Raw genomic sequence first — 12,033 nt, 5'->3', positions numbered from 1 at the left:
TACACAATGACATCAGTTCAGCCTTCTGCATTTCAGTACAGTAGCTGTCATCCGAACTGTTGTCATAGTTTACATCAGGTCATACTAACAGAGCGCAGTGTTGTATTGACACCATAACTGAACATGTTGACTTCTCGTTCGTGAACAATGACACAAAGACATAAGGCATCTGAGAGAATTTAGCCAATATAGCCTGTGATGTGGATGAGATTTTTTGGCCTGACCCAGACTGAGCCTCAATTCTGAATTAATTATTGCTCTTGTTTAAATAATATGTAATCATGTTAGTTTGTAGTATTTTAAAATGGAATGTCATCTTTTTGGAATCATATATATATATATATATATATATATATATATATATATATATATATATATATATATATATATATATATATATATATGTGTGTGTGTGTGTGTGTGTGTGCTCCAAATTAATGTAAGAGCATAATGTAAAATATAAAAGTAGAGCGTACTACTATGAAGTGAGTGTTTCTTAGTGAATGCCTCCATCTAAGTGGTATTTATTAGAATATAATATTTCCCAAGTGCTCGAATGATTTCAGCTGTCATTTGATTGAGGAGGTTATTAACTATCTCCGGATGCTTCCCTTTATTCTGGTGAAGGCTGTTATATATAATTGTAGTATTAACAATGGACCAACTGCGATTTACAACAGGATGCAAGTAGAATTGAATACTAAATAAATGTTTTATTGCAATTATAGCCTGAAAGGATCAAATAACAATATTGATGTAAAAAAAAAAAAAAAAAAAAATATATATATATATATATATATATATATATATATATATATATATATATATATATATATATATATATATATATAAAATTCACATTATTGCCACGTCACAAGATTGCTATCTTCCACAAATGGTGAATTATTAGAAAAATGATTAGCATTACACTCAGCAAGTGCCTCAGCAAGTGTTCCCGTAGACGTCTCATAATAATTTCTTTGGTAACAGAGAAACATTCTGTATATTAATATTTCTGCAGCAACATGGAACATATAACAGTGAGCTTTACAGCGTGTTAATTTCTACATAGTACATTTTAACATTTGAAGAAATATAAATTAACATCACTTAATGTTTCAGGAAAGAAAATGAATATTATATAAATCTAGATTACTATACACTGTATAAAAACATTATGCCAAGGCGACTAAACACTATTGTATTATGCTGTGATACAGTTTCTATAAACATCGGGTTACACAGCCGAGTCTATGGGGGGCAGGCTGGGTCTGACGGACCTTAAAGACTGGTTTTCTTGTGTTCCTCTACTGGCTCTGGTTCTTCTGCTCTCGCTGTACGAGTGTGAAGGAGGGATGAAGACTGTAGCGGGTCTGGACGAGCCCGGCAGTATGTACGTCCGTCTGGTGCGTGCTGACATGTAGGTTGGGGGTTTTCTGGGTTCTTTACTGAACCTGAGTGGAAAACCAAAGAGTTATCGACGCAGCTACATATTCATTACATTCATCTGGCTCATCTCCGTGCGGATGTGTGCAGCGCAATGGACCAGACCTTTTTGGGAACGACTCTCTCCAAGAGAAAAAGCACATGACCGCACTGCCACATAGAAGCAGACAGGAACCTCCCCAACCAACGAACAGAGCTGCACCGAACTCAAACCTGAGGAGCAAGTCATTCGTTTTAAAGCAACTTAAAAAAACATCACTAGAAGACAAGCACTTAAAGCTGTCGGAATTAGACGCACAGTATAACGAACACAGAAGTCATAATTACCTACTTTAATTCTAAGAAATATGGATCCAAAAATTCTGAGCGTGTCTTTTCTCCCCACCAGGAGTACACTATCATACCAGTAATCCCTGCAGAACAGACAGCAGCGCATAAGTTTACCTTTCTCAACTTATGCAAAAAAGCTCACGAAGAAACGTTTGTACCTGACACCATGTACGTTAAAGCTGCTGCAAACGTCACTCTGGCGTTGGCGAGCTCAGATCCTCCGATTTTGGTGCATTTCATCCCAACGAGGGCAAGAACAGCCCCCCAGAAGCCAAAGATCACAGAGACGACAGCCAAGGCCCTGGATACATGGAGGAAAGCTAATAAACCAGAGAGGGATGCTATTAATGATCCCGCAGTAATGTCGAATCAGAAAATAATGTCAGATTTTTTTTTCTCACCAGGCAGATCCATCATGGAGGGGTAGTATTTACAGTCAGACACTCCTGTGGTGTCCGAGACACAGTCCATCCAGAGATTGGAGTAGTAATCGCCGGCGGTGAGAACCACAGACGCACTTTCTGAGACGATCCAGTACTCGGTGGCCAGAGTGGAACAATTCAAAACCCAGCCAAACAGACAGGACACAAAGCAACCGATCTCCATGTACATTATCACCGTTCGCTGCCTCATGCTGTCTGCTTAATGAGCAGAGAAAAAAAATGTGTGCGTGGAGGACAAAAATAAAATACAGTGAGAGCGGAGCATATAGTGTTCAGAGGCTTCGAAGCAGTAATGAAATGAGGTTAAAATGTGACGCTTGTCTCCTCCTGCTTTTGAAGGAGCTTGAAACTGGTAAAACTACATGGCTTTACCTCATCAGCAGTTTTTTTTAATGCTCAGAGGGTATTCCCATGCTATCTTTCTAGGTGAATTGTTTAAAAAGACTTGCAATTCACTGTAAAATCACCATCAGAACAAAAGCCTATAATGAAAACGATACTTTTTTCTGTTCAAAACGAATGATAAATTGCAATTAAAATATTTGAAAATGAAATAAAAAAGGTGTGAATTTCATTACATATTTCTTGTGTTTCACTACCTATATAAAAACAACCAGATGAAGACATGGATTTTATATAAATACTGTGTTTGGATGTCAAAGCAAGTGTTGTTTTAGTATTTATTTTAGTATTAGTTCACAATATATTATTCATTAACATTTTAAAATGATTACTTATTACAATGATTTATTATATAAATATATTTTGTTTTAAATTTAATCATTTTCTTTAGTTTTTGTCGGGTTTATTTTTATTCTTTTTGTTACATTTTCATTATTATTTAAATTTTAGTTTAGTAAACTTTATTTCAGTTGGTCAACAGTTATTTTTGTTTACAATTTGATTTCAGTTTTATTTCAAATAATGAAAGTTATTTAAACATTTTAACAACAAGAAGGTCTACTGCTACTACTTTCTCTGTTTACTTAAAACTAAATGTGTACTAATTAACAACCTTTTGACCCAGTTTCTGTTGATGTGTTTGTCATGATCTGACTGCACAGGTTGTCTTGTTTTTGAAACATAATCTCTGACAGAACATCAGCTGGTTACTGGGTATGAAGTGTCCTGGGAACACTGGGAGTCCATCATATTGAAGATACTGATCTAACATACAAAGGTTCATGTGTCATGAAAAGTGTGCATTGTTTATGCATAAACAACATTCGGCTATTTCAGTGCTACCAGCATAAAATGAGATGAGTTAAGATAACACGGTCTCTGCACGGTCTTGGGCTGGTTATTACAGCCTAGTTAGTTAGTTAGCTTCGAGGTAATTTATGTAAAAAAAAAACCACCTACAAACCTGCGCCATTTGCACTAATGTTTTCATATTGTAATCTGTTAATTACAATTACAGTGAAGTGAATAGATATATAAGATGGGAGGTATTTCATCAGATTCAATGTGATTGTGACATCTTCAGTTTATTGTTTTTCCTCTTAAAGCTACAGTCCGTAACTTCCGGCGCTCTAGTCTAGCGGTTAATAAACAGAACCTCGTGCGTCTCGCGGAAGTATATTCTAGCCGGAGCTACTTCTTTCTGTTTACGTCTATGGTGAATCACGCAGGTACTGTGCTACTCCGCAGCGGTCCAGATCCAGTTTAAATAGTCCGAATATAAACAGTTTTTGTAATGATGCCGCAGACAAGCTAAAAACACGATTTGGAAAATTGATTCATGGTGTACTCGCTTAATATACACATTTAGTAAATTCTAAGCACAAAAAAGTCAGGGACTGCAGTTTAAAACTCTGTATACATTTGTTTAAAGTCATAATTATGTAATCTGATAAAAACTCACTTTTTCACTTGTAATGAATTAATGAAGAAAAACAATTAAGATTAAGACACAGAAGTGGATTTATGATAATAAATCTAAATATTATTATATAAATTATATAGAGCCCCATGCAACATAAAATAACATGCTTTGGTTAATTATGACAAAATTATGAGTCTACTAACTACATAAAATTTTTGATTTAAATGCAATTGTTTTAGATAAACCGTCATACCTATGACATCAAAATTCAAAACTATGATAAAAATCAATATCACAAAATAATTCTTTCGAATTGCCTCACTGAAATGAATTGACCAGTGCTCAAGCAAATAAAGTTAATTTGGAATGTAAATATGGGACACCTAAGCTCCAGTGTGTTTACTGAATTTAGTCAGCAGGATTTTTACTATAATATTAGCACGGATGTCGGACATCATGGGGGTGATAGCACAGAAGAGGGCAGGGTCCTTGTCCGTCAAGAAGCTGGGAACTGCATGACAAAGTCAGACATAGCATTCTGACTAGATTCATCTCAAGGACATACACCTGTAACAAATAAGACAATGCTCGTAATTGTAGTCAAATTATGTTTGCGATCTACTCAAGCAGCAAATTATGCAATAAAGTTTTTTTTTTTGTTGTTGTCCCACATGTTCAAACGGAGAAGTCTTTTAAAATGGGGGAAATGTGCATTTAGGGGCTTTATAAGTCTAATTAACCATTTCAAACAAATGTTTAACCAATTTAATAGCGCGTTAAAGGAATTAACACAGTAGATTTTTAATTGAGATTCCTTCTAAGATTTTTTTCACAATGCATTTTTTAAACGTGGTGCTATTGCGTTTGGCATGTATGAAGTGTGGTGAAAACAGGCTTATTTTTTAAGGTCTAATACATAGCCCCAGATGCACAAAAACACTAATGTGTGTTGAATGCTTCCTTTGGTTATAATATCTGCATTCTTTCTTATAGTGTGCTTATAAAAACATTTTAGAAAAGTCTCACAGATAGCGAAATAAATCATAGAAGTAGCAATTCCATAAATTTCTCAGATTACTCAAATTCACCCTACAAGATGATGAGCTTTAGCACATAACTAACACTGATTTATCGTTTAACAGTTTATTAGTCTTTATTCTATTAGACAGAGATTAATACCGCCAGATGGCGCATTTCTACTTCCGTTTTCGAACTTGTCTCCTATTTGTGAGCAAACATGTTTTATTCAGTGTGCTTTCGTGATTCGTGATTCGTTTTACTAGGTTAAGTGAATCTTGAGATCTAATATTTTTTTCCTTAATGTGCAACATTTTAATAAAAAAATTCCATAAGCAAAAATTATACTTTTGTTTCTCTCACAGCTGTTCCCCTATCTTTTCTCCATCGCTTTAGATATGGAAATTAAAAGGAGAGAAGCTTCTAGGCACTGGAATGTTTCAGTTTTGAACCAGCATTCATTTTAATAGAAAAAGCATTACTGCATGTTATAAACAGTGCACGCACTTCAGAGGAGGTCAAACTAAAAGCAGCCATGTATCAGTCCGGCCTTTAGAACTACCCTGTCAAGTCAGTAATTACGATTAAAATGGCTCACATATCAATTCTGACATGAATCTCTCTTAATAAGTTAAGCAAGAAAACGTACTGGAATGCTGCAAAACTACAACAGCTTTCACTCTGGGATATCACAACAAAGACTGTCCGAAATAATGAGATGAGTTCAATTAAACGAGTTGAGTAATGAGATAATGACCATTATTTGTAAGTTTGATGGCACGCATCATTTCCTACAATAATTAGTTTATTAAACACTTTATTTAGAATACATAATAGCATTAAATGGTCAGTCCACCCTAAAATGCTCACAAACCTTTGGAACACAAATTAAGATATTTTTGATGAAATCTGAGAGCTATTCGACCCTCCATAGACAGTGACGCATAGTAAACACATTGCATGTGACACCAGTCGCTCAGTGCATGAAATGCGAGAAGGAGATAGCTTCCTTCATTTGTTCTGAATCTCCTATTGTGGAAACCCTGTCATTTACATTTCACCCTGGCAGAAGTTCAGGAGCACTGCTGTTGGAGCTGCTCCAGCCAGCTAAAGTGTTCCCATTAAAACCAAACAGACATCAGCGGCCAACCATCATTTCTCAAACGGCTCTTCCCGTTTTCCCTTCCTGGAATACTCAATTATCTGGCCCTTATTTAATAAAATACAGCTTTAAAATGATCAATCTCAATGTGAAGCTGCCCATATTCCTCCCCAGCACTCCAACCCCTGATACACTGACATTTACGCACCATTTACTCACAGCACATGCTGCTCCTCGGCCACATTTAGGGCCATTTCCTCTTTAAAGGCTCGGAAAATCTTCTTCCTGAAGCAAATTTTGTAGAAAAGAAACATTATCCATTATGATCATTTTTATTGCAGGATGAATCAAACCGTGATGGGTTCAGGATGGTGGAGTCAGTGAAGAAACCATAATTAATCTGATCTCTTACTGTCTTTAGTCTTATCACACACACGCTTCATTCTCAATCTGTTCAGAAATTCAAGGTGAGGAAGACAAGAAGACATGCTGAAACACAGACACAAACAGTTACACACATATGAAACAGTTTCTGTGCAAAAGAGCAGTTTGTAGTGAAGGAGCTTCATTTGGAGGAAAGAGACGCTTCAGTAAACACGTCACAGTTCACCTGTGTGCTCTGACAGACACACACACACACACACACACACACACACACACACACAGACACTCACACACACACACACACACACACACTCACACACACACACACACACACACACACACACACACACACTCACACACTCACACACACACACACACACACACACACACACACACAGACACTCACACACACACACACACACACACACTCACACTCACACACACACACACACACTCACACAGACACTCACACACACACACACACACACTCACACTCACACACTCACACACACACACACACAGACACTCACACACTCAGAAGAGAAGAAGAAATACGGACAAAACTAACCTCCAGAAGTCTGTTTATTTTCCTCTGCACTTAAACGTGTCACAAACGAGAAACTTTCATCCTTGGCGTCTCAGAGTGAGTCATGATGTGGATGAAGTTTTTAATATCCATGTGACAACAGCAGTCGATATTTCATTAAGATGAACGTAAGCAACGGTCCAGAAATGTCCCACGACACGCCGGCGTATATGAAATAAAAGAAGATGTGCAGACGGACACTGAATGACCTGCTCTGCCTCACAGCACTGATGAGAGAAATATTATCCAGATCAGTCAAGATCATATCGGTGCTGACACACACACACACACACAACACAAACGATGACTTTGAGATTTCTGTGACTTTGAGGCTCTTTTTTCTCTGTCTATGTCTGCTGTGAGTGACCTGAGGACGATGAGAAGAGAAGGTGCTGTTAGAAATGAGAAATAGACCGTCTGTCCTTCTCAATCCTTATGTCATGTCCAGTCTTACCTTCAAATACAGACACGCAAGAAGACTGAGAAACCGAGGGGAGATAAACAGTTTTATTGCATTGATCTTCACTTAAGAGAAAAACTATTTTTTTACTTGCGTTTCCGAGTCTCTGAAGAATTAGTTTTATTTTTGTTTCTGCTGGAGGCACAGTGAAGCATCAGTTTGACATGAGCAAAAAATTAAATATAAATAAAGAAAATTGCACGTGAATCTCCAAAGCCATCAACATGATGTCTAAAATGGGTAATTAATAACACACCAAACATAATAAGTGCATTAGTGGTCCTGAGTGGAGTCTTTAGATGGAGTTTGATTTGCATAATAAATGAAGTCAGTTATTCCCTCGTTTCAGCAAGTCTGATGATCCAAGACAACTATTTGTTCATCTGGCTTATCTGTTCAACCAGATTTTTCTTTTATAAATTATGAAAGCAGCTCAGGTTCAAATGCACTCTGGTTCTTACTTGAGTGAGAGACATGATCTCTGGCTTCTCTGATATGGTGGGCAGTGTCAGTCCATTTAACAGGATATTACTATTAAATAACATAATTTAGACCCATCGTTGCATTTTTACACATGCACAGTAGTGGTGCTTCATTCATGAATGAATCAATGCTTTTGAGCCAGTTGGTTGGGTGAATTATTCAATGACTTTCTCATACAAATGCAGTCTTGGCCACTCGAGAGCAGGTGCACGTGACAGGAAAAAAAATAAGTACGACACAAGATTATTGCAAGGCAGAAAAATGGCAAAGCTGGGTGCATTTAATACACAATAAAGTAGTACGTCAGTGAACAAGTGGTCAAGTGCAAAGACAGCAAGTGTGGGTATTCGGACAGGTCCAGTCATTTATAATCAGCAGTATTCATTAATAATTTATAATTTATGTTTTCAGCAAATCATTGTAGTCCAACACAAATGATTCGCGTGAACAGACACATTTATGTAGATTCTCTTCAACACGAAAGTAACATTGATCTTCGGCGGCTCAGATGTCTTCCCCTGCACAATGGTGGACTGGTGACAGCGCACTCAGGGCGGAGCTAAGTTAGGAAAGTCCTGTCAATCAACTATCATGGGAGTGGCCTTTGAAGAACTACATCATTCTGACAGGAATCTCAGAACAGCATTATTTTAAAATAGGGATTATAAATAAACATTATGGTTGAATTAGTGTACACACTAATAAGGTTTTGGACACCATTACAAATGGCTGTCTTCTCAAACAGTACCCTATTGAGGTTATATGTTTACTTTCAGACACAGCCAATGATTTGAGATAATTGCTGGGGAATGATTTGTTGACTAATAAAGACTATTTGCCGCCACCTACTGGTGCACTAAACGTACAGAAATAGTAAATCACCATTTACAGACTGTCAGAATTCCAGGAACAGGCAAGCTTCAGTGCAGCTGGACTCTTGAGACAACATTCAAGTCAAATTCAATGACCAGAAGTAACTTTTTGGCCTTTCCATGTCACAGCAGCACTAAGTCAACGAAGGTAACTGTTTGGCCCGAAGGTGAAAAAGCACTAATATCTACTGTCGCTGCAATGCAGTTTAAAATCAACAATTGTCCAGTAATTGTTAGTATTTGTGTTAGATTCTGGAAGAAACCGTGTAGCAACTTTGTAATGCTGGAGCTGGGTTTGATGTGTGTGAGTGCAAACAAATGTTTCTGTCTCAAACATGAAAACACGAAAACGTGGGCACTCTGATGTACGTGCATAGGAACTGACAGAGCAGTTTTCAATGCAAAGAAACTGTCACACAGTAGGATATAATAAATATTTCACTTCAGTTGGAATGGAGAGCAAAGATTCACTGTTAGAGATAAGACTGCGTTAACCAATCTTGAATCAATCTCATCTTACAAATTCGAAAAGGATGCATAATCTAAGGGAGCATTGCACAATGCAGTCCTCTGGTTGCATATTATTCTATATCTTCACCTATGTGCTATAGAGATATTTATGTTTCACATAAAGAACCTTAAGGGACATTTAAACATTTAGCGGTTGTAAGTTGTAACTCAGTGTTTCCTCAGTAATTGAGCGTTTGCAGTCTTTGATGTACGCTTGTCTTCTGAAGTTAGCGAGTCAAGCCTGACATAACAAGCTTTTTCATTCTCAAAGATCCACTCCAGAATGAATGTGTGCCTGCGCTCGGTGAAAAGGTTTCTCTTTGAAGAATTCCCTCAGGAAAGGAAAACCCCAATGTGTTTCTCACCGATAATGATTTATAGGGATTCATTCTCACCTTCCGGCAGCTCACCTTGTCTGCTGCGGCCTTTGTAATCTTCTAAAACTCCTGTAAACTCAAAATTCCCCATATAAACATTCATGAGACAAAATAATGACTCATAGCAGAGTTTTGACAGTCTACTTTTTCTTCAGCGGCGCACAAATTTAAGCGTGATGTTACAGCCTTGACATGCTGTTAGACTGAGTTTTTTAATGATACTTTAGTGGTGATGCGAGTCGCAAAGGAGTATCTGTGACATAAATGGGCTGACAGAATTTTTTATACATAACAAATACTTACTGGAGGACAGGATTATTCAGCTGGAGCGAAATCATTCTGAAAGGCATCAAGTGCATTTAGGAGGGACTAAATTTACATTTGTGGACCTAAAGTGAATTTCCGAAGGAATTTGCAGCGATTTTCTGACAGTAGAGAGAAATATATATTTCAAGTGACAAGGAAATTCATTCCAAAGCTCCTTTTAAACACATTACAGAGTGTTTTTCTTCGACAGATGTTATAGTTGTGTATGTGATGATCACCTGGATGAGTTACAGAATGTTATCATAACTATAACTGTGAACTATTTTTGTCATTTCTTGGAACTGATAAACACGTAATCTCCAAAGCACTACGAGATTTTCACGATAACTTCTTATTTCCTCAGAAACCGCTCGTGCTAATAAGCTTCCCACAAGCCTAAAAATCAGTCGCAGGCAATCCCATAACAACCCGTCTGCTTTAGATCCAAAGTGGAGGGCAAAGATGCCATCAGTGTTATTAAGATAGACTCAAGAGGATAGAGAGTGCACTTACGACACTTAGGCTCTGCACTCCAGCAATCTTTCTGCATCAAATATAACACAAGCATGTGTAAGGCATGTCATTTGTTAAAGACGTGATCCTCTCTGGCTTGGAGTTCATGGTGTGTGGCTTCCTGTAATGATGCAGTGTGCAGCCGAGCTTAAAGCATGATGCGCTTGCAAAACTGCAGATACCTTGCAAAAACATGGGTCATATTAAAGACCATAGTTATGATGTATAGACTAGATGCAGAACTAATGCACGTGCCGGATTGGAGCAAAATTCAGAAAATAGATGTTTCAGATCGGTATGATTTTTAAATGTGGGATTTTTTAATTATTATTTAAAGAAGTCATTTTTTGCTGCTTTTATTTGATCACAAATACAGAAAAAAAACATAATATTCTAAAATATCTGTACAATTTAAAAAAATGGCTGTATATATTAATATACATATTAAAATGTATTTCTGTGATGCAATGCTAAATTTTCATCAGCTATTATTCCTGTCTTCAGGATCACATTATCCTTCAGAAATCATTCTGATATGCCATTTTAATATCAGTCGTGCTCCTTAAGTTTTATGAAACCTTTCATATTTTTTCAGGATTCTTTAATGAATAAAAAGTTACAATGAACAGCCTTTATTCAAAACAGAAATCCTTTCTTACGATACAAACCTTTATTATCCATTTACTGTTAATACTATTATCAATTTATTGCTGAATAATTAAAAAAAGAAATGAATAAAAACTACATTACTGCCCCTGAGTAAAACTAGAGTGTTGTTACGAACGATTTCTATTTTTATGAAATGTTTATTTGTTCATCTCTCAATCATCACTGCATTGATCTACATTATAAACAGAATCAACTATCAAAAACAATTATTTTTCATATGCACTTATTTAATATATACAATAACCTTTACAGGGTTAAACTATGCTGTCATTCTTATTAAAAACGAAGCTGTTTATTATTGTCATTTGCGTACTCATTTTAATATATTTAAAATGGCAAAATCTCTTTTTCTTAGTTTTTATTTGTTTTCATGTTGTCTTTGGTCGTCTCATATGCAAATGCCCACTGCAGGATAGCATCCTAGTAACGCCATCGTTGATTATGTTCAGGCCAGGCCGCCCAGTAGGGAGGACACTGAACTCTCGCCCGACTCAGAGCAGTTCAGCGTGCTGGGCGAGGGAGCTTTAATGCCATGCCAAGCCCTCTAGAGGGGATGGAGCTGGCACGCAACCAGGCCAGCGGTGGCGGAAAGCTAAGTTCTGCGAGGCTGGAGGGTGGCACAGAAGGCTGAGAGAGAACAGAGCAAAGCCAGGGACAAACCCATGCCACGGGGGCCTCGTGCCAAGTTCCTACTCAGAAATAGTCTGTAG

The 12,033-nt window shown here is 37.2% G+C and overlaps 1 protein-coding gene across 1 annotated transcript; it reads right to left on the bottom strand.

Annotated features, from left to right (window-relative positions):
- Positions 1-873: 873 nt before the first annotated feature.
- On the bottom strand, positions 874-2,655 carry cldn10d (claudin 10d). Its single transcript, XM_043242554.1, has 5 exons — positions 2,178-2,655; positions 1,935-2,096; positions 1,778-1,859; positions 1,552-1,659; positions 874-1,454 (listed from the first exon to the last, which is right to left on the bottom strand). The coding sequence occupies exons 1-5, from the start codon at positions 2,407-2,409 to the stop codon at positions 1,238-1,240; spliced, it is 801 nt and encodes a 266-aa protein (XP_043098489.1). The 5' UTR covers positions 2,410-2,655; the 3' UTR covers positions 874-1,237.
- Between the last annotated feature and the right edge of the window lie 9,378 nt (positions 2,656-12,033).

The sequence above is a fragment of the Puntigrus tetrazona genome, chromosome 6, assembly GCF_018831695.1.
Source record: "Puntigrus tetrazona isolate hp1 chromosome 6, ASM1883169v1, whole genome shotgun sequence".
Taxonomy (NCBI): Eukaryota; Metazoa; Chordata; class Actinopteri; order Cypriniformes; family Cyprinidae; genus Puntigrus; species Puntigrus tetrazona.
Note: the sequence above shows the minus strand (reverse complement) of the source record. Positions and strands in the feature narration are given on the sequence as shown.